Source organism: Zea mays, chromosome 9 (assembly GCF_902167145.1).
Source record: "Zea mays cultivar B73 chromosome 9, Zm-B73-REFERENCE-NAM-5.0, whole genome shotgun sequence".
Classification (NCBI taxonomy): domain Eukaryota; kingdom Viridiplantae; phylum Streptophyta; class Magnoliopsida; order Poales; family Poaceae; genus Zea; species Zea mays.
Window position 1 is genome coordinate 161,892,901 of NC_050104.1, and position 22,822 is coordinate 161,915,722.

The 22,822-nt window shown below is 46.6% G+C and overlaps 4 protein-coding genes and 1 non-coding gene across 5 annotated transcripts; 1 reads left to right on the forward strand and 4 right to left on the reverse strand.

Annotated features, from left to right (window-relative positions):
- Positions 1 to 642: 642 nt before the first annotated feature.
- Positions 643 to 1,899, reverse strand: LOC541838 (glutathione transferase25). The gene has a single exon (NM_001362193.1). It carries the CDS (start codon positions 1,761 to 1,763, stop codon positions 723 to 725), a length of 1,041 nt encoding a protein of 346 aa, NP_001349122.1. The 5' UTR covers positions 1,764 to 1,899; the 3' UTR covers positions 643 to 722.
- On the forward strand, positions 1,846 to 1,941 carry LOC111590184 (small nucleolar RNA R64/Z200 family). Its single transcript, XR_004852896.1, has one exon. It is a non-coding gene; the product is annotated as a small nucleolar RNA R64/Z200 family (small nucleolar RNA).
- A 7,995-nt stretch (positions 1,942 to 9,936) lies between these two features.
- LOC542491 (glutathione transferase35) lies at positions 9,937 to 10,850 on the reverse strand. The gene is made up of 2 exons (NM_001112041.2): positions 10,494 to 10,850; positions 9,937 to 10,400 (listed from the first exon to the last, which is right to left on the reverse strand). The coding sequence occupies exons 1-2, from the start codon at positions 10,824 to 10,826 to the stop codon at positions 10,026 to 10,028; spliced, it is 708 nt and encodes a 235-aa protein (NP_001105511.1). The 5' UTR covers positions 10,827 to 10,850; the 3' UTR covers positions 9,937 to 10,025.
- Positions 10,851 to 11,753: 903 nt separating this feature from the next.
- LOC103640476 (probable glutathione S-transferase GSTU6) lies at positions 11,754 to 12,676 on the reverse strand. The gene has a single exon (XM_020544825.3). It carries the CDS (start codon positions 12,433 to 12,435, stop codon positions 12,055 to 12,057), a length of 381 nt encoding a protein of 126 aa, XP_020400414.2. The 5' UTR covers positions 12,436 to 12,676; the 3' UTR covers positions 11,754 to 12,054.
- Positions 12,677 to 16,750: 4,074 nt separating this feature from the next.
- LOC103639633 (probable glutathione S-transferase GSTU6) lies at positions 16,751 to 17,854 on the reverse strand. Its single transcript, XM_008662377.4, has 2 exons — positions 17,434 to 17,854; positions 16,751 to 17,364 (listed from the first exon to the last, which is right to left on the reverse strand). The coding sequence occupies exons 1-2, from the start codon at positions 17,758 to 17,760 to the stop codon at positions 16,966 to 16,968; spliced, it is 726 nt and encodes a 241-aa protein (XP_008660599.2). The 5' UTR covers positions 17,761 to 17,854; the 3' UTR covers positions 16,751 to 16,965.
- Positions 17,855 to 22,822: the final 4,968 nt, after the last annotated feature.

A 22,822-nucleotide genomic window follows, 5' to 3' on the forward strand; every position in this document is an offset into this window, starting at 1 on the left:
TGTCGACACCACTGCCTAACCAGTGGTCCAGACATTATACTATAGTGTCTAATCATGTCGTGCCGGTACTAACACCTAATAGTGCTCGTACCAGACCAGACACTATTTCATTTTAAAAGCTAAAAGAATATAGAAGATCTTTAAGATTATATATATAATTTTAAAACTTGAATATTAATGTGGATTCATTATGTTTAAAATCATAACAAATAACAATTTACAATCACATAAATATCTATAAAGATATCTTTAAATATAGGGCAGGAGAATTCCCCTTGGTATTCCCATTCACTTTAAGAAGTTAAAGAACTCGGATTGAAGGCAAGTTGAGGAACGATTTGAAAAGTGCCTCAGTAGTTGGAAAGGCAAACATCTCTTCATCGGGGGCAGATTGACACTGATCAACTCGGTGGTCACTTGCCTACCAATGTATATTATGTCTTTTTTCGATGTTCCTAAAGGTGTGATGAAAAAATTAGATTACTTCAGATCCCGCTTCTTTTGGCAAGGAGACGAACATAAGAATCACGTGGTATATGAATCGTGCCCATGCTAAAGCACTACGGGGCCATGTTGTGCTTACTGCCGGTCCATTTAGCATGACCCATTTGCCATCTATACTCGTACGTACAAGGAAGAAAAGCACAATTATATACTGTAATTATTAATTAAGCAGCCCTTCTTATTTAGTCACTTGGAGCAGTAGTTCGCTCTCAGTACAGTCACTTGGAGTAGTAGTTCGCGAGCAGGGTCTCCAGGAACGCGAGCATCTTGTCGACGTCGTCCGGCACGACGCCCTTGGCCACGTCGGCGGCGCGGAACCGGTCCTCCCACGCGGCCAGCAGCGGCGTCTTGGCCGGGTCGATGAGCCTGCGGCCGATGATCCTGCCGACGGCCCCGAACCAGCCGAGGTACCCGCCGAGCACGGCGTCCACGAAGCCGACGCCGTCGCCGCCGAAGAAGGGCTTCCCCCTGAGCGCGCCCTCCAGCGTCCCGAGCGCCTCGCCGGCCCGCGCCACCGCCTCCGCCCGCTCCCCCTCGTCCCTGCACTCGAACAGCATGCCCAGCCACGCGGACTTCACCTTGTCGTCGATGTAGGCCGCCCAGAACCGCGCGGCCGCGCGCTCGTAGGGGTCGCGCGGCAGCACGGCCGGCCCGGTCCCCGCCCAGACCTCGTCGATGTACTGCAGGATGATCTGGGACTCGTTTACGGGGCGACCCGCGTGGAGCAGCACGGGCACGGTCTTGTGCACCGGGTTGGAGCTGAGCAGGAGCGCGCTCTTGTTGCTGAGGTCGTCCTCCACGTACTCGTACGCCAGGCCCTTGAGGTTGAGCACGATGCGGACTCGGATCACAAACGGGCTCGTCCACAGGCCCAGCACCTTCAGGTCGTCGGCTCCCGCCATTGCCAGCGCTCTCTCTCTCTCTCTCTCTCTCTCGTCCACAGTCCAATGGGCTTTATATATAGATAGATATAGATGTGAGCAGTGTCTGGTGACCTGTTTTGTTTTGTTTTTTTCTCTCTCTCCAGATTTGTGCATCTGTACTTGGCCGTCTTGACGGGTAGGTTGTGGCTCTGCACTCGAACATATGATCGCCTTCGTCTGTAACCTTTGTTCGCCTTCGTCTCGAGGGGCAGCAGCCACAGCTAGCAAGAATAATAGAGGGTAAGTCTGGGTTAAGTAAAAAACCAAGAGATAAGCTACCTTCACGAAGAGACACGCGCGCCTTGTATGTTTGGGCATTGCCCTCATTGCATGCATATTTTTGTAGTATGTTCAGCACTGATTTTGTTTACTCACTACTGAATGAAAGCTACCCTGATTTTGTTTACTAACTGCTGAATGAAAGCTATGATGAATCAAGAAAATTATATTCGCATGCCAGACTTTAGAGATGCCGTGGAATTAATGAGAAGATGTTTCATGTTCTGAGCAGTGAGCATCAGTCTACTAAGTTTTGTTTTTTTATGTGTCATATGGGTATCTTGTATTGAAGACAAATGGTTCTGCTTACCTCCTTTAATTTGTTGGAGTCTTTTGGCACATTTGCTATCAATTGGCATTTCTCCCATAATGCTGCTTTATATATCATTGGGTGAGTTTGCACTACATTAATTTAGACACTTCTGTTGCCTGTTTCCACTGTCGATCAAGTGCTGAGCAGTTAACTGCTCCAACGTCATGATTAGAGTTAATTCTTCTGTGATTCCCAAAATCTGCGTAGTATACTGAACTGCGTTATACTAAACAAAACAGTGATTGTCAATGTTCTCTTCCAAAAAAAATTCAAGAATTTATTAATTGAGTCTCATAGCACTGATTATCCTATATCAGTATTGTTATATTCTTTATCAAGATACATAGCTAGGTTTTTATTGCTTGTTTCCTTGGTCAGATGATGAGTATTTAACTGCAATGATATGATGTGATTATTATCTCGTGATTTCCTCAATTTAAGGTGTTGTTTGATTCACGTATTTGTAACGTGATAGATAACTGATAACGTTAAATTATGTTTGTTTATGTCCCATTATAATTAGATATCACACTAGAAACTTATATCGACCCATTCAAACTTATTACCGCTGCTACTCGAGTGTAAATTATTATCGTTGTCACTTATATTACATCTCATGAACCAAACATCACCTAAGTCTTTGACAACCCATGCACTTTTTTTCTATTTTCTTTGCATTTTGTGCTGTCTATTTTTCTTTTGGCTTTGCTTTCTCGGTGTGTTCACGAGATTGGCGACATAGGAGAAGGTCGCCTCATCCTGCTCGGTGACGCGACGATCCCACTTGGAATCCTGATCCGCGAAGCGCTGAGCCAACTCGTCAAGGATGATCTAAGTTTCGGGATTCATCATCAGCTGACGGCAACGGTAATGAGTGGAGTAGTTGTGCTGCGCAGTTGGATCCAATTCGCTTCCTCAGATATCGGCCAAGAATCACTGAATCTAATACCACAGTTAATAACGTAGTAGGGCTACAAGTTCCATGAAGAAGAGATAGAAAACAGAGGAGATGCGGCTAAGATAGAACAGAAGTTTATGCCCCTCACCAGTCCACACTCATCGCCGAAGCGCACAGACCACGCCGACAGGAGCGGGGTCTTGCCGATGTCGAAGAACTCCACATATTTTGAATAGACTGGTCTTTTCATTTCTAACTAGTCCAACGACCTAAAGTCAGCATAGCTTTGATACCACTTCTGTCACACCCGATCTAAGGAGCAAAACGAATGCATAGCATATGTATGTCAGGATCCATTTTTCACACATATATTGACGTCACAAGTGTAATATATCAAAAGACAATGCAATAAAGGCGTAAAGTAGATTATAATAACTTTATTACATCATTTAGACTTAAGTCTTAAATAGTTTTATCATCAAAGTACAACAGATATAATATGGGCAATCTTCCACAGGAAGATGACAGTCGTATCGCTAGACTCAGTACTCGTCATCACCATCGTCACAGTCTTCCTCATCAGCTTCTGATCAAAATATTAGTAAGGGGTGAGCTCACTTATGGTGGAGCTCAGCAAGTGGGAGAAATAATGCAAGGTTAACAAGGAAGGCTATGGTTAAACATTAAGTATTTTAGTTGATCAATATTTTATTAACAACGCCTAACTTACTAATCGTAAGTGTATCCCAAATTCCCAACTAATCATAAGCATATCATTATATCAAAAACACTAAGGTCCCGTTTGTTTTCTTTCATTTTGAGGAATTGGAATCTTACTAATGGAATATACTATTTTTTTAGAATGTAACATTCCACCACTTTCGAAAGTTATCATATAAGCATATCTCAAATTCATGGGGGTGAGAGATTGAAATTGATTCTATAGATTTACATGCTATGTTTCCGATGTAAAACTTATAGCACACTCTTCTACTTGTTTCGCTATAACATAAATGTAGTATATAACTATCTCTCTCATATGATTTAGAATACTATACAAATATATTACATATATAAATATATGAACTTAATTCGTTTTGTCTAAATTATAATTATTAAAACGAAATTCAATTCCAACGAAACAAACGGGGCCTAAGTGAAACCACTTAAGCAAACCATTTATAAATCATCGAATCACGATTTATGCTCCATCTTTAAGTTTAATTATCATGTGATGGTCCAGATTGCTCTTAACCGTGAGCACAGCTGGCACATCATTTTTGCACTCTGCAGAGGTTGTACAGCTTTACCCACAAGCCATGTATCCCATCTATCCTAGGTTGTACGGACCCGTAAATACTATCGAGGTGAATGGCTAGGGATCTATTATGAGGCTTTCATAAAATATTCTTAGTACAAAGCCACTCGCTAAGGTTTCCACGTCAGTATTGGTGACCCTGTGGGCGAGGTAACATAGCCAAGACTATCACCCCATATTAATATGAGCTACCACCAAACCACCACTGCCCCCTCTTGTCCATCTTTCAGGTAGGGTTGCTAAGCACTAAATCTATAAAGCTATTTACCAAAGCCAGAGCCATAATTGCACTCATGGTTGCACTATTTTCGTGGGTGGTCACTTCATGTTCCATTTAATACACATGATCTTGTTTAACCATTGGGTTATCATCATAATACAAATTTTATTTCCAGAACATCCATAACATTAAAGAGTGATATCATAATTATCAAGTTGAGCAGTAGCACAATTACTAAGCATAGTATTTATCCCAGGGTAATCAAGAAATAGGGCTGGTATTTCTAGGTAGTCCTATTTAGGCAAATCCCATCAAATTTATGCAAATATCCAAAAGTAAAAATTACTATATGCATTATTTGGGTACAAACAGAAATGCAGAGGGAGAATCCACTTCCCTTGGTCAAAGGTGTCCTACGGATCATCTTCAAATGAATTTTGGTCTTCTACCACAAAATCAGCTTCTAATATAGATTCACATATCGTACATACAAAAGGAAACATTCACCAAATAAATAAATATACACCATTACATGAACAAGCATATACCATTACATGTATAGACATATGCCAAACAAACCATACTTATAAAAATGTCTAGAATAAAACTTAATTCATATTCATATTATTAGTCTACACGTATTGACATCCATTTGCTACGACATAAAATATAAGTTCTATTTTGGGTTGTTAGCAGTGAAAGCTATATAGAAATTTGAATACGAAAGTACTTTACATAACAAAACTTAGAGGTGAGAGCACCTAGAGGGGGGTGAATAGGTAATCCTGTAAAATCAAACACTAAATAGCCACAGAACCTAGTTATTCAAGTGTTAGCGCGACTAAGTAATTTTGAAGCGAGTTCTTGTGGATAAAACAATCACAGAGAAGGCAACACAAGAGACACACGATTTTTATCCTGTGGTTCGACCAAATGACACTTGCCTACTTCCATGTTGTGGCGTCCCAATGGACGAGGGTTGCACTCAACCCCTTTCAAGTGATCCAATGATCAACTTGAATACCACGACTTTCTTTCTTATAGTTTTTCTCCCGTTTGCGAGGAATCTCCACAAGTTGGAGCCTCTCGCCCTTACAATAAAGATCACAAAGAAGGCACAAGAGTAAGGCTAGGAGAGCAACACACACAACACACAAATCCACAGCACACACACACATAAGCCAAGACTTGAGCTCGAAACGAAGCACAGAGAGTTCACAACTCGAACAGAGCTCAAATCACTAACACAATCGATCAAATGCGCGGAGACGGAGTGTGAGAGTCTTAGAATGCTTAGTGAATGCTTAGGTTTCTCCTCCATGCGCTCAGGGGTCCCTTTTATAGCCCCAAGGCAGCTAGGAGCCGTTGGAGGCAAACTTGGAAGGCCATCCTTGCCTTCTGTCGAGTGGCGCACTGGACAGTCCGGTGAGCCACCGGACAGGTCCTGTAGACTGTCTGGTGCGCGATCTCCTTCCAAATTTGGCATATCCGACCGTTGCTCCTCTAGACTGATTGACGCACCGGACAGTGTCCGGTGCACACCGGACAATCCGGTGCACTAGCTGACCGTTGGAGCAGTCCACGTGTCGCGCGAAGATTGTGCGGCCGACCGTTGGCATTGGCGACCGTTGGCTCACCGGAGAGTCCGGTGATTTTTAGCCGTAGGCTGCCGTCGATTCTCGAGAGCAACACTTTCACCGGAGACCAGCCTGGCGCACCGGACACTGTCCAGTGCACCACCGGACAGTCCGGTGCGCCAGACCGAGCTGAAGCTTGGCTGCACAGAGCCAAGTCCTTCCCTTTTCCTCTCTTCTTCTTTAGTCACTGTTTCTAGCACTTTGATAACCATGTTAGTACATAAAATATTTTATCAATTCTAGAAACATACCTTTTGCCTTGATTTGCACTTCTCACTTTATTTGGCACATAAGAACTTAATTAAATGTGTTGGGCTCTTAATCACCAAAACATTATAGAAATTGTCCAAGGACACGTTTCCCTTTCAAGAGGTAGTAATTTAACTAACTCTATGGAAATAAAATAATTATTAATTATTTAATTATTTCTACCATGAACATGGATCTCATTTTAAATTTTATCTTTTCTTTATGAAAGAAAGTGACATCATGTTATCTAGAGGCCAAATAATTTTACTATTACGAGAATTAAATTAAACCACTGATTTAACTATACTAATTGAATTATCATGGACACAAGTACTACTTATATTATCTCAGTGTTAATAAAGACCCTATTATTTAATTAGTAGATCTAAATTAAATATATAAACTTCTCAACTAATTCTAAAATTCATTATAGACAAGCATATACCATTACTTGTGTTTTGGTCACTAACACGTGGTCTACCAAATCCTGTCATTTTTCTCTTTCTAATCACAACTTCCAAAATATATGTAAACAATTAACATATACCATATGACAGATAATAATATACTAATTCATCGCATACACTTAAAATCAATCATTTATGTACACATAATCTCCAAATCGCAGTATACACAATTTAAAACAAATAGTTACATAAAACACGATTTTGAAAATTAAAATAAAATCCGAGTTGTCTTCAACCTATAGTTCTTGCGTTCGAGTAGTTCGTCGACGATCGAAGGGGTAGGAGTAATAGCGTCGAGCAGGGAGAGATCGACAGCGAGGCACGGGCGCAACATAGGGCTGAGCGGGCGCGACCGAGGTAGGGCGCAGATGGTTTGGCGGCGATGGCGGACGGTCCGGCGAGCGGTGGACGGTCCGGTCGAGCGGCTCCGACGAGCGCGGTGAGGAAGAGAGGAGTGAGGAAGAGAGGGAGAGCGAGCTTGGGTGAGGGGAGGAGCTCGGCAGGGGTCGACTGGTTTTTATAGGGAGAGGACAGGGAGAGGGAGGGTCGGCGGGGAGAGGGAGAGAGAGGTCGGCGGCCATTGATGGCGGCAATTTCTTGGAGTGAATGGAGAGTGAGTGGGGGAGAGGAAGAGGGAGGGCCGCACGGTGACGGCACGCTCGGGCGCACCCCGCGTGGAGAAGACGAGGGTCCGCGGTGGGACCCGTCCATCAGTGGGAGAGAGAGGAGGGGGAGAGGAGGCTGGGCCGGTTGAGCCGAATTCGGCCTAGCCGATTAGGGTTTTGCTTTTTTCCTTTCCATTAAAAATATAAATAAAATTATTTTTCAATATTTCTAAAAATCATAATAATTATACCAAAATTATTTATAACTAAATTATTTATTTTTGGAGCAATATTTTTATATTAATTAATTGGGTTTTTTAATAATTTTTTTTATGAATACAATCATCAATCAATTATGAGCAAACAAAAATCATTCTGTAAAGATAAATTAGATCAAACATTTGATTAAAATTTTTACTTTACTCTCTACTAAGTTTTAAATGATTTATATTAATTGATGGATTTGAGGTGTTACAACATGATATAAAGATCCATTTTTAACCAGTCGCCTTACTAAATGATGCCAGCCTCCCCCAACATAAACTTGTGCTATATATGGTGTTGTGTTTGTTTGCTGCTTTCAAGTTGATCTGCAGTTTTGTTTTCAGTTGCTAGTGTCTTTAGAGGTTATGGCAACATAGAGGTCGTGGCACTATTGGGCGCCTGCTCTCACCAGACGGGGAAGAGAAGCCAGTAACGGACAAACATCACATTCTTCAACAAACCAGTAACGAGGGTGGTGTATGATAGGAGACCACATTCGACTCACGAGTGTCATACAAAAAATTGCGGACTCGTCTTATATGCACGATTGTAAATGTTTACGGAGTGATATTTTTCTATCGAATCATATCATCTTACAATCAGCATTTTTAGATCTAGCCTGCGTACTTCCCATATAAGATACACAATTTAATATTTTCCTATTATGAAAAGCTGAGAGGGCGCTGAGCGGCCTGGTTACGTTTCATCATTACTATATAGATGTTGTTTGGTTCACATATTTGTAATGTGAACGGTAACTGATAACATTAAATCATGTTTGTTTAAGTTTAATGTAATTAGATAGTACATTAGAAACTGATATCGTCCTATTAAAACTCGTTATCGTCGGTAATGAAGCGTGAATTATTACTGCCGTCATTTACGTTATATTTGGTGAAACACCGTAGTGGTAGAGAATCAATCAGCCACAGTTGTAATTCATCCCTCTCCCCCGGCAGTAGATGAAGTAGCATTTCATCGGTCACAGTAGCACTTCATCCACAGCCGACGTGCGCCGCGAACCCCTTCTCATCGATATCCATCGCTGCATGCGTCTGAAGCCCCCTTGCTTTTGACGATCGCAGGTTAAGTAGCTTCAACACGGTACGTCCACCCTTTTCTTCCCTACTTTATTTTGTCCCTACTTTATTTTAGTTGCACTAATGATGAGAGAATACTAAAGAGTATTTTAGTCATTCTATGATTCATTTAATTACTTTTAAATACTTTGTCATTAGAATCAAATATGGTAGTGTCTAGACTAAAGAAACCAAATGAACCCTAAGTCCAGCTCTAGACAGCGGTGTTCCCATCATTATGCATCCAATTTCACTTATATATAAGACACGGTTGGTTTTATTATTATGCTGGTTACATTGACTTTTGGGTCAGCTGACCTATCCAAACACTTCAGGCATAGCTTCCAGTCGAAGCAAGCAACTTCAGTGATCTTCCTCTGTCCTCTTTACAAATATCACAAGTTATTTTTTAATCAGAGCGCATCTGTCTATGGATAATCGTCGCATCAGTCTATTCATAATTTACCAAAAACGCTATTGAAGGGGTGTTTGGTTACACCCCGCTAAAATTTAGCCCCTGTCCCATCGAATGTTTGAACCTCCGTTCCGGGTATTAAATGTAGTCGGATTATAAAACTAATTTATCAGCCGAAGACACGAATCTAGTCCAGTTGGTTGGGTCTATATTTTATCTCCTATTTAAAAGTCAAACGCTTGATGTGACCCAAGATAAACTTTAGCAGGAGCAACCAAACACCCCCTGAATATAAAGGAGCAACCAAACACCCCCTGAATATAAACTATTGAACACAGTAAAGGTTGGTCTTTTTTAGGCTCTGCTCACACAGCCATAGACATTATTTGCCACATCTCGGAAATAACAATTTCATTACGGACTCAAACGAGGAGCAGACAAGACAAAATCCATAGATTTGCTTTATCTTCTCCGGAACTATATATATATATATATATATATATATATATATATATATATATATATATATATATATATATATAACTATATATATATAACTATAACTATATATATATAAGTAGTCGTGAACCATCTTAGGGCTTGTTCGTTTTGCTCTCAATCCATGTGGATTGGGTGGGATTGGATGTGTTTCAATCCCAAACAAGTCAAAATCGTTCACAATTTTTTCCAATCCCATCCAATCCATATGGGATAGGAATAACCGAGCAAGCCCTTAATATAATTAGATTTTGTGTCAAGCTAGTATTTCTAACATGGAACTTACCATCAAACTTGAACGATTTGGTTTTACAAGTTCAATTCATATACATACAAGCTGATCGATCAGAAAAACACTACGCCTGACGAGTGGCAGCAGCATTCTTGGCGATCAGCATCTTGCCGTACTGGACCACTCTATCGACGTCCTGCAGGACCGCCTTGGCCGCGTCGAGCTCGCAGAAGCGCTCCATCCACGCGGCCAGGAGCGGCGTCTTGGCGGCGTCGATGAGCTCGGAACCGAAGAGCGCGTCGTGCCCCTTGGCGTACGAGACGGCACCGCCCAGAACGACGTCCACGTACCCGACGCTGTCGCCGCCGAAGAAGGGTCTGGGTCTCCCCTCCTTCAGTGCTCCCTCCAGAGCGTCCACTGCCGCAAGCATCTGCTTCATCGCCTCTTCCCTCTCGTCCTCCGTCTTCGCCCGGAACACTCGGTCCCACGGGGACACAAGCTGCGTGTGCATGTTGTTAGCAAATTCTGGAATAATACACTAGCTAGCTAGTATATATGTTAATTTTTAAATCCAAAACCCCCCAAAAAAAACCTTGTCTTCAATGAAGGCAGCCCAGAAACGGGCCACCGAGCGTTCGTAGGGGTCGGCCGGGAGGAGGGGCGGGCCGATGCCGGCAAAGGCCTCGTCGATGTACTGCACGATGACCTGCGACTCGCAGATAGGCTTGCCTCTGTGGATCAGCACTGGAACCGCCTTGTGCACCGGGTTGGAGCTGAGGAGGAGCGCGCTCTTGTTTCTGAGATCCTCCTCGACGTACTCGTAGCTCAGCCCCTTGAGGCTGAGAGCAAGCTTCACCCTCGTCACGAACGCGCTCCCGTACTGCCCGATCAGCTTCAGCCCGTCGCCGCCTTCTTCTCCGCCCATCGTCTCTCTTTATTTCTTTGTTTCTACAACGACTGCTAGCTGCTGGCCGGCCACAAGGATTCTATAGCTTCACAGTTTGCTGCTATAAATGTGTTTTTAAACTGAACCGATCGTTCTGGAGACGTTGAGAAGATAATAATTTTTAATATTGGATAAGGCAGGTGGACAATGAACGAATTTTTCAATACAGATGACCTTAAAACCATCAGTGGGTAAACATGCATCCAGTAAAAATCAATTATTATACTAGTGATTTTTAGATAAACATCCATGTTTGACCAGTTTGATTGCTATCATTATTATAGTTTTTGTCAAGCTACTGTTGTAGTGGACCAAGCAATCTTGGAGTTTGGAACGGCCGGAGATTCTTCAAGTCCTTGGAGAAAGAAGCAAATTATACCAGGTATATATTGGTGCCAAGCTCTGCATTTTACTGTACTAGCCCATTGACCCGCCCGCCCGCCGTTTCCTTCATCTCTAAGGCTGCGTTTGCATTCTTATCAGAATCATGTCAATAAGAATCAATAATTGACCGCTTCCTCGAAAACAAAGTAAATTTCTAGTTACGTTGATAGCTAGCTATATATACAATCAACTTAAGGAAACTGTCTCCGATCAATTGTCCATTAACAGGTGGTCGCTTCATATCTATTGCCTCTTAACAGACGCTATCGTATTTAGGACGCCACCTTCGTTAATATGCCACTAAAGGAGATATACACAATAAATCGGTATCCATCGATGTGATACCTAGAAAATTTTCTAACCCTATATGTAGCCAAAGTCATTGACTACTTGTCTCAAATCGTCACTTATAAACAACTCTCTTTTGTCCTGCAAATTCAAACACATTAGATTGTTATATTATTCGCACATAAGAGTAACTTCAAATAACAAACTAAGCACGTACTTCGAGAAAATTGTCACACACTATACGTAGAAACCTAGCCTTAATTTGTTGAGTGACCAAAGGTGGACACTCGGCATAGGTAACGGCCATCATGTATAGATAGCTGCTGATGACCCTTTGTCATGCATCTTATTTAGCTGAGATCCTGATGCTCGGCAAATGAGATCTATGTCGAGTGTCATTATTTGCAAAGAGTGGCATCCGACCAAGATTATTTTATTGAGTGCTCGATAAATTGCACTCGGCAAAGTGTCTCTTTCGAGCAGTGAGCTAAATAAGTTCGATGAACAAGTTTTAGGACCTAAATAGCGAGTGGTTTCAGTTGCTTGCGGCAGCGGCCCCTGCCGATTGACGGGCCCGCAACATCATGCCGAGCTCAACCAGCCTGCTGACTTGGGGCACCACCGTCTGGACGGTTTGCAGTGCGGCGAAGCGGTCCGCCCACGCTGCCAGCAGCGGAGCCCGTCGGGGATGGAAGCACTCTATGCCCCAAACCTCCTGGTTTGCGCTGACCCACCCAAGCAGGCTGCCGAGCACCACGTCCACATAGCCGACGCTGTCGCCGCCGAAGAAGGGCATCATCATCCCCTTGCCGGCGGCGCAGTCCCTCAGCGCTCCCTCCAGCGTCTCAACCACGACGAGCCACTGTTTTCTTCCCTCGGCTCTGTCCTCCTCCGTCTTGCCCCTGGAGGCCTGCATCCAAGACGACAGCACCTCGTCGTCGATGTAGGCGGCCCAGAAGCGAGCGACGGCGCGTTCGTAGGGGTCGGCCGGGAGGAGGCACGGGCCGGTGGCTGCGAAGATTAATTATGACTCCTCCTCGTTTGTTTAGTGTCTGAACGGTTGCGTGTGCGCGAGCGCGACTGGGCAGGCTGCGACGCCCACGCGATGTAACACAAATGGAAATGGATTATATGGCATAATGGATACTAATACCTTTGTTTAGTTGAGCTTTTTCTAACATTACTAGATATTACTATCCAATCTAATTATAACTAGTAATCATTATAGCTGGTAAGATATCTTATTAATATTTCCTTAACAACGTCTGAACCAAACGAGATGAGAATAAATCAAAGTATGGCTATTAAGAGACGACGAAAGCTTGACCTAGCAGATAGAGTTAACTTTCGTCGGTTGGGTTGTTTTGGTGGGCGGAAATTGCTTACCGAAAGTGATTTAGTCCACAAAAGTTTGAGTTTGATGTTCAGAGTTTCCAATTGATTTGGTTTGTCATGTGTGTGACTGTGTATGCAGGGCATGCGGGTGCAAAGTCATCTGACTAAATTAATTCTATCATATTTCCACCAAATATCCAGGGATGGCACAAACTACCGGTGACTTCATCCACTCTGTAAAATTGGAGGAAGCCAAGAATCATCCCCTTCAGACATTGTCCGTGAAGGGTCGTCAACTCGTCATGTACACTCCATCCAAGGAGAAGCTTTGCCAGTATCAAAGTATAGCTGAAGTATTGTCATAGATTTTGGCAGCCTTTGTTACAAGCAATACTTTATGACTTCTTCAAATTTTTCTTAGAACTGGTCAATAGTAGAAATAGCTCTACCCTATGGTGAGGTCTAATTTTTATAGACGGTTTCGGTTATCAAACGTCAGTAGTATTTATAGTGACAATTCCTTAAGAAAACCGCATATATGAATCATAAATTTATATGCGGTTTATTAAAAACTGCCTATAGAAATCCATGATTCCTACAGACGATTTTCTTAATAACCCGTCACTAAAAATTATTTTTATCTTGATTTTTTTTTAGTTTTTCAAATGACCTTGTATAAAAACCCATCAATATAAAAGTTGTAGATCTTTAAAATTTATGAAACTTTGTACTTGAAAACATTTTTTATTTGAAATCATTTCTACTCTAAAAAATTGCCTACGAATTTGTCAAATTTAAAATGCAAATTTTGCAAACGGCCTTGATAGAAAAAAGTAGCAAAATAAAAGTGCGGCGATTCCGAGGAGAGGCAGAGGGAGGCAATGTCCCCTCTAATCCTCCCAAATTCCATAAAAGCTACTAATGTTTTAGCTAATCATAACATAAATAGTGTAAAAATACTTCCTAACAACTCCCCTTAATTTGCTTTGCCCCTACCAAATTCAAATTATGGCTTTGCCTCTTACCACAACTAGAAATCGAATTTCACTAGCGGTTCTCAGCTACCCATCTGTATAAATAATTAGTTTTATTGGTCCCTAGCACTGACGGTTTTGAAGAACGTCAGTGCAAATAGACTCAGAACCGTCTTTAGCGACGAAACTTGCAACGACCATCTTTATATATCACTAAAATGCTGACGTGTGGGCCCCTCGCCTGGACAATGCGCTCGTGAAAATCTCCAAGTTTAAATCTAATGCATCTTTTAAATAAAATTCTCCTTTTTGTATTATGTTTAAAGATAATGTATTTATCTGTAATAAATGTCACTCTTAAACCGTAGCGGACCCATGATTTAGAATTAGGCTAGTCGATGATAAAAAAATTTGACATGTAATACCGTCTGTATCTATTATATATACTTTATATATTTGGAGCCATATGCTTTCTAATAGTGATCGAAGGCCCTGACCCAATGGTACCTTTCGGTTAAGCCACACCATCTCAAGTAGACCAGGCCTCAGACCGTCTATAAAAACTACCCGAGACCACCACGGATTAGGGTTTCGACGGCGACTATGGTTGCGCGACGGCGGAACCAACGCGCGTGGGCGGGTCTAGGCTCGGGCGGTGGAGGTTGATGTCCGGACCACGATGGCAAGGGTGGGTGGATCCGACACGTGCGGGCGCGACGATGGCTGACGTGCGAGCACACGGTCAGGTGGGATCCGGCGCGGACGGGGCGCGACTCTAGCCGATGTGCAGCGGGGCGGGTTCAGGGTGGACAAAAGGGGTCCGCGACGGCCGGACGATGAGTCCGCGACATATCGGCGGTCCGCCGCTGATGGATGGATGACGAGGACCATCAGTCGGGCATCGTCGTCCTTAAGACCTAGCCCATCATAGGCAACACAACTGAGGTGGGAGCGGCTGCAATAAAAATTCACAAAAAAGGTAACCGTCCCCGAGAATAAAGTCATTTGCCACATTTCCATAAAATCTCGCGCATGCAATCCCTTGATTTTCATGTGTCCGTTACTGCCATAAAAATGTAAATTCCCTAATCAACCCACCTTATTAAATGACCTAATCAACTCATCTAATCAAATCCTTTAATATATGGGGGACGCATGGATGTGGGGTTGTTGATTCGGAGTAAACCAACACTTTACGTTGTATCAACACTATTTTTATGCTCAAACTTAGGGATTTGTATGATTATGAATACAACGTATCAGTGTTATCAACATCTCTCACGTTGGCTCGGTATTTACACTCAAAACTAAGGGTTTTTATGCTCAGATTTATAGATGCGTCCACCAGTGTACCACATGCTAGATTTTTACGGTTACCATAAATGCACCCCACTTTCTACGGGTCTGTTGGTTGGGCCCATATTAGGGTTTTTTCATCAATTATGACGTATGATGTAAGTATTTATGCAACTTTTCATAAGGATTTATGTTTTTGTGCGATACCAGTCACCCATTTTTATTGCCACATTTCCATAAAATCTCGCGCATGCAATCCCTTGATTTTCATGTGTCCGTTAGTGCCATAAAAATGTAAATTTCATAATCAACCCACCTTATTAAATGACCTAATCAACTCATCCAATCAAATCCTTTAATATATGGGGGACACATGGATGTGGGGTTGTTGATTCGGAATAAACCAACACTTTACGCTGTATCAACACTATTTTTATGCTCAAACTTAGGGATTTATATGATTATGAATACGATGTATCAGTGTTATCAACATCTCTCACGTTGGCTCGGTATTTACGCTCAAAACTAAGGGTTTCTACGCTCAAAACTGAAGGTTTTTATGCTCAGATCTGTAGATGTGTCCACCGGTGTACCACATGCTAGATTTTTACGGTTACCATAAATGCACCCCAATTTCCACTGGTCTGTTGGTTGGGCCCATATTAGGGTTTTTTTCATCAATTACGACGTACTTTGTAAGTATTTATGCAACTTTCCATAAGGATTTATGTTTTTGCGCGATACGAGTCACCCATTTTTTAGGTGCATGCAGTGTGAACGAAAATATCATTCAAAATTTATGCGCATATAATGGAAACTAACACGACCTGCCATAATTTTGGATCTGCAAAAATATAGAAACCGTGGGAGGGGACGCGCGGCTCATGCATGCATGCGCTTGCTTGTCTGGTTTGACGCGGTGCATAGGGGGCGGCTGGGGCTTTCCGTCAACATTAGAAGTCCAAAGCTTCCAATATATATACACACATGTTTTTAGTCTTAGTTGTCTAGTACTGGTCGGTTCTCAACCGGTACTTATGTGCCTTTGTACAATATTGAAATCTTATACTCATCGTTATGAAGATTTGTAAATCCTTCTTAATAGTAGAAGATGATTACTCAGATGCAGATTGTCTAGATGACATGAGATCTACAAGAGGTTTTGCTATTTTTAGGGAAAAAACTGATTTCCTAAACTGCAAAGAAATAGGCAGTAGTGTCAAGATCCCGAAGAAAAACATAATACACCCATGTTTGTTTCGGCTTTTCGCAGCTTCTGGCCACCAAAAGCTGCTGCGGACTGTCAAACACTCAGCTTTTCAGGCAGCTTCTATAAAATTCGTTTGGGTAAAAATCATTCAAAATCAACATAAACATATAATCGGTTGAGTCGTCGCAATAGTAGTAATCTGTCACTTTATAGATCCTGAGCCACATCGACAACTTTATCTTTCTCCGCACGTAATCCTAATAGTACTCAGATTCTCTACACAGCCAGATTCTCCCCACAACTAGATTTTTGTAAACTGATGGTGGTATGAACTCTAAAAATGTTGTACGTTTATCTACCCTCGGCATCCATGGTGTGGGAGTAAACTCCTCTCAATATAATTACACATCAACATATACATGGGCTACTGTGGTCTCATTCAAAATTAAGTGAGATGTCATTAACATTAAGACAAATTTGGAGGTTTTACCTTATATGTTATTCCCATATATATAATAGCACAGATTGCTGGTTGTTTTGTGAGAGCTGAGAAAGGCAACAACATATATAGCTAGTAAGCTAGTTGTTTCTTTTCATTCTCAGGGAGGATGCAATAAAACATAAGTGAGAGCTACCTCAAGACCACTGCAGCGGCAGCCGCATCAGCTTGTGCTTGCCTCTTCTTGGAGAACTCGAGCAGCTTCATCACGTCCGGCATGACAGCCTTGGTTTCGTTCAATGCGCAGAAGCGCTCCAGCCACGTCGCGAGGAGCGGGGTCTTGTCGGCGTCGAAATGCTCCAAGCCAGACAGCAGGTCCCTCGTCTGCACCCACGCGACGAAGCCTCCGAGCGCTATGTCCACGTAGCCGACGCTGTCGCCGCCGAAGAAGGGTCTGGGTCTCCCCTTGGAGCACGAGCACTCCTTCAGTGCTCCCTCCAGGGTCTCCGCCGCGGCAAACAACTGCTTCCGCCCCTCTGCCTTCTCGTCGTCCGTCTTGCCCATTATCATCATCATGAACGAGCTGAAGACCTGCAGAGAAAATATATATATAATAACCACACACGTTCGATCACTTTTCTTTGGAAATAAAAGGAGTACCTTGTCGTCAACGTAGGCAGCCCAAAAGCGAGCCACAGCACGGTCGTAGGCGCCGACGGGGAGGAGAGAAGGGCCTGTGCCGTCGTAGACCTCACTGATGTACTGCACGATGATCTGTGACTCGCAGATAGCCTTGCCGTTGTGGATGAGCACGGGTACCTTCTTGTGCACCGGGTTGGACTCGAGGAGGAGCTCGCTCTTGTTTCCAAAGATCTCCTCCTCGACGTACTCATACTTGAGGCCCTTGAAGCTGAGCGCGAGTCTCGCACGAAGGACGAACGGGCTCGCCCACATGCCCAGCAGCTTCAGCTCCCCATCCCCAGCCATTAATTTCCTGCTTTTGGCTCCGCATCAGGGAGAGCGAGGGACTGATGGAACTGTAGTTTATGCATGCATGGTTCCCCTGGTCGTTGTCTGAGATCATCTGCTCGATTCCCTGTATAGACAATTGTGCCATGCCATGTGCCTAGGTTGGCTGTTACGTATGGACAACCATTTTTTATGAGCGTCTCTGTTGACCGGCTATTCAACTTTGACTCTATATTTTCCCCGAGATATCTGAACAATGCCCAAGGTATCTCGTGGACACCTTCTCCATATTCTACTGAACGTGGGCGCAAGATTTTATGTGGGAACCTCTAACTCAGGGTTAGATGTTGTATTCATAAACCAAGTTAGTTGGACCTGATCCATCATACAAGGATAAGACTGTAATTACAAGGGGCTACTCTAAAACCCTAAACAGGTACTCTAACACCCCGCAGTCTTAACTCTATCATGTACAAATATTGAGACTGGATCGAAAATCGTTGGATACACTCGACGGTAACCCCTTGTTGAAGATGTCGACGAACTGCAACATGGTGAGGAAGCTGAGAACCCGAACGTCACCGGCAGCGACACGCTCACGGATGAAGTGCAGGTCGATCTCCACGTGCTTCGTGCACTGATGCTGCACGAGATTGGTGGAGAGGTAGACCGTGCTAACGTTGTCGCAGCAGACGAGGGAGGCGTGCTGAAGGGGGTTGTGGAGCTCTTGGAATAGCTGGCGTAGCCAGGAGGCCTCTGCCACGCCGTTGGCCATAGCGCGGTACTCGACCTCTGCGTCGGAGCAGGAGACGACGGGTTGTCGCTTGGCGGCCCAGAAGACGAGGTTGGTGCCTACAAACATGACATAACCGGAAGTGGACCGCGCGCGTGTCGGGACAGCCAGCCTGTAACGACCCGAATTTCGAGTTCAATTTTTTTTCTTTCCCTATCGCTCGCTAAATTCGGGTGTTACCCCTCTTTCCCATTTCTTTCGCTAAAACCTCACCCGTCTTCAAAACTTTAAGTCATGTGATAATAGTAAACCCTAGAGTTATTTTCTTTGATTTGCTGCACCATGCTGAACCACACATCTTTTTGATTGACTCAAAGTGTGAAAGCATTCATCTAGAAAAAATAGATATTAGAAAAAGGAAAATCTTTTTCTTTTCTCTCCCCTCCCTTTCCTCTCCTTTTGGCCCAGCCCCCCCCCCCTTGGCGCGCGGCCCAGCTGGCCGGCCGGCCCAACCGGCCTTGCCCCCTCCCCCCTTTCCCCCCTTGCGCCGTGGGCCGGCGATGCCGCGGCCCAGCTCGCCCCCTCGGCGCCCCCCGCTTTGGGCCCAGGAGGCGGCCCAGCCACGCCCCCCTCCCGCATCCCCCGCGCGCAGCGCACGGCGGTTACGCCCGCCGCCGCCTCTTCCCCTGCGGGCCCCACCTGTCACCCTCTCTCCCCGCCCCAAATCTCTCTCTCCTCCCCTGCCCAACCCGCCCGCTCCCCAGCTCGCTCGTCGAACCGCCGCTGCTGCCTTTGATCCTCGCCCGCGGTGAGCCCGACCTCCCTTCCCTCTCCCCTCCCTCCTGCTTTCCTCGAGCTCGCCGGCGCCCTCCCCGCGCCGCGGCCGCGCCCGCCCTCGAGCTCGCCGGCCCCGTCCGCCCCGCCCTCGGTGCTCGCGGCCCCGTCCGCTCCGGTGGCGCCCAGCCCGACCCCGCTCCCTCCCCGTGCCCGCGGTGGCGCGGCTCGTCCGCCCTCGCTCGGCACGGCGGCGCTCAGCCCGGCCATGGCGGCCCGGCGCCCGCCCGGCCCGCTCGCCCTCGGCGCCCCCTCCCTCCTCGCTCCCGTACGACCCCCTGCCCCGGCGTGGTGGCCGGCCGTGGCCTCGGCTCGACGCGCCCGAGCGGCTGCCCCTCGGCACGGCTCCGGCGTGCCCTCGCCCCACCCCGGCGCGCTCTCGTCCGCCCGCTCCGGCGAGCCCCCTGGCGCGGCGCCCTGCGCGCGCTCTCGCCCTCCGGCCCCGTCCCCCTGCACTGGCCGCGGTGGTCCGGCCCCGCCGGCCATGATGGCATGGCCATGGCGCGCTCTGCGCGTGTGGGGGATAGATATCCCCCGGGTCCACTAAAAGAGTAAAAGACCTCACGAAAGGCCCAAGGGCCCAATAAATCGTAAGGTCATTCTTTCGTGGGCCTGGGGAGAGACAACCAGCAAAGCAGATCGACATGAGGCCGGATTGGTGCGAACCCGGATGACCCACACCGTCGAGCGAGTGACCACAACAGAGATCCGACTTTCCCGCGCTGGAGCCCCCATGTAATGGAGCCATGCGAGGATAAGTCGGCAGAACTACCAGGAGATAAATTCAAGCAGTTCACTATCTTTTAGCTACACGTTGTTATCATATCCACATGTATTGCCCCACGGTCGAGTATATAAGGCCTAGGGGGCACCCCTTCAGAACGATCGACCCTATTACTTAGCCATCCACTCCAACTCTCTGCATTCTCAATTCAGAGAGCTCTTTTGTAACCTCATTCACCAAGCATACTCACTAGGACGTAGGGTGTTACGCGTCTCTAAGCGGCCCGAACCTGTAAACCTTGTCCACTGTCCCTCGTGCATCTGGCACGAACCATTTTGCTACAGTCATCAACACCGTCCTACTCCTAAAAACACCTTGAGGGGCAACCCCGGGTGTGCGGTCGGACCCAAAACACCGACAGCTGGCGCGCCAGGTAGGGGGTGTGTCGACGATCCAAGTTAGCTCAATGGTCGTCACCTTCCACAGCAAGATCACCCTTCGTCCCGGATCCGTATTCTGCTTCGGAACGATCTCATCCGTAGCCGATGAAGAGGGAACTCTACACCGCATTGCGGATCCGCCGGAAAAGAAGTCTCCTCCAACAAACTCCGAAAATGTCAGAGAAGCACAACCTCTAGCTCTCCGGAAAAAGATCGTCTCCGGAAAGTCAGGGGCCGAGGGCCCGCTGACCCGGAGAACTCCACTGTCTACTTCCCCGACAAAAGAATGGACACAGACCGCGAGGAAAAAGGAGACCAAGGGGAAGCAAGTCGTTCTTTCCGTTCCTCCGCCCTCAAACGAGAACGGAAAGAAGATCGTCACGACAGCAGCACCATTCTACCTCGACGTCCTCTTCATCGGGAGAGTGGAGTCGCCCACCGTCTCCGACGACGAGCCGACCGCACCCGGAGAAGAACCGCCTCAATGAGAATCCTGCCGACGGAGGAACCGGCGCCGGAACGTTCGACGACATCATGCGGCCGGAGAACGGGATCCGGAACAACCTGTCTCGCGAGACGAGGTCTCGGAGATAGGAGAAACTCCGGAAGAACGTGTCTTCAGAGAACGAAGGAACTCCCAACGACGTGATCGCCGCCGGGCTCAGGAACAAGCCGAGAAAGATGTGAGGCAACGACGGGAGAATCCATTCTTCGGGCGCAACCTGAACCCCGACTTCGCCCGAGCCATGAACACGCCGAGTGAAGTCGGAGGAGTACTAGCTCGGATAGCTGATGGACTCCCTCGGACTCCCGACGCCGAGGGCTACCGACGACTGTTTACCCAGGCGGCCAACCATCTTCTACCGCTTGCTCACCCGCCGAACGATCTACGACACGCCATCAACAGTCGCCGAGACGCGCGAAGCTCCATCAATGCTTCGCGTGAATGGCGGCATGAGAACGAGATCCGCCGCTGGGAGGAGTACGACAGGGATCATGGCATCCCAGCTCGGAGCCAGGCCACCAGAACTGAGTCGGCAACGGCCTCAACTGGCGGTACCACCCGGGGACGGTCGAGGAACCACAACAACTACTCCCCTCCCTGGGACAGACATCATCCCCGACGATAGGAGGACACGTGCGGAGTGTCTGCTCTTACTCCGCGCCTTAGGGCCATCCAATGGCCTCCCAACTTCAAGGTATCCAATGTCGACAAATATGAACCTAAGCAGGATCCAGGGGGTTGGCTAGCCGTCTACACCACCGCTTCTCGAGCTGCCGGGGCGTCCGAAGACGTGATGACCGCGTACTTACCCATTGTCTTTGGGCAAGACGCGCTGCAATGGCTGCGACATCTACCCCGACACTGCATCGACGACTGGGGCGACTTCAGTCGACGCTTCACCGCCAATTTCCAGTCCCTCTCCGACAAACCGGCGCAACCATGGGACCTCAAATCCATCAAGCGCCGGGGGGACGAAACTCTCCGGTCGTACCTCAAAAGGTTCCAGACCATGAGAAATCGTATCCCCGAGGTCACGGAGGCAGCCGTGATCGAGGACTTCTACAGAGGATCCAACGACTCGGCTTTCGTCCGAGCCATATTACAGAAGGCGCCGACTACCTCCGAGGAGCTGTTCCGGGAAGCCGACCTCTACATCACCGCCGACGAGCAGGCCCAGGACCTCATCGAAGGAGCAAAGCCCGCACCAGCAGCACCACGACGTGACACGAACCAGCAACCCGACAAACGCTGGGAAAAGAGGCCTTGCGAAGAAGTGCACGCCGCCGGACCACCTGCCTCTCGCGCCCGAGGAGGACCTCGCGGAGGCGAGCGCACGCTGGACGACATCCTCGACGCCCAGTGCCCGTACCACAAGGACATGCGCCACACTCTTCGTAACTGTCGGGACTTCAAGCACTCCGTCGGGCACGACCGACCCTTCCAACCTCTACCTCCTCCTCCGCCGAGGGGAGGACCAGATGAACCACGACAACCCCATCGGCAGGAGGAGGGAGGAGGAGGAGCTTTCCCGCGCGTTGACAGAGAGGTCAACGTCATCTTTGGCGGACATGGGTCGCAGGAGAACAAAAGACAACAAAAGCTCAATGACCGCCAGATACTGGTGGCGACCACCGGTCCTCCCGCCCCATACTGGTGGTCGGAGCACCCGATCACTTTCACTCGGGAGGATCAATGGCTCAACTTCGACCATCCAGGCAAATACCCGCTCCTCGTCGATCCAGTGATCCGAGAGAGCCGGGTGAAGAAGGTGCTAGTGGACGGGGGGAGCAGCATCAACGTCACCTTCCCCCGGACACTCCAAGGCTTGGGAGTTCACCTCAAAG

Coding starts and splice junctions, on each gene's coding strand:
- LOC103639633 (XM_008662377.4), bottom strand. CDS start 17,760: ATGGCTGGGGATGGGGAGCTGAAGCTGCTGGGCATGTGGGCGAGCCCG. Junction 17,365..17,433: donor CTGCCTACGTTGACGACAAG/GTACTCCTTTTA, acceptor TTTTCTCTGCAG/GTCTTCAGCTCGTTCATGAT.
- LOC103640476 (XM_020544825.3), bottom strand. CDS start 12,435: ATGCAGGCCTCCAGGGGCAAGACGGAGGAGGACAGAGCCGAGGGAAGA.
- LOC542491 (NM_001112041.2), bottom strand. CDS start 10,826: ATGGGCGGAGAAGAAGGCGGCGACGGGCTGAAGCTGATCGGGCAGTAC. Junction 10,401..10,493: donor CTGCCTTCATTGAAGACAAG/GTTTTTTTTGGG, acceptor ATGCACACGCAG/CTTGTGTCCCCGTGGGACCG.
- LOC541838 (NM_001362193.1), bottom strand. CDS start 1,763: ATGCATGCAATGAGGGCAATGCCCAAACATACAAGGCGCGCGTGTCTC.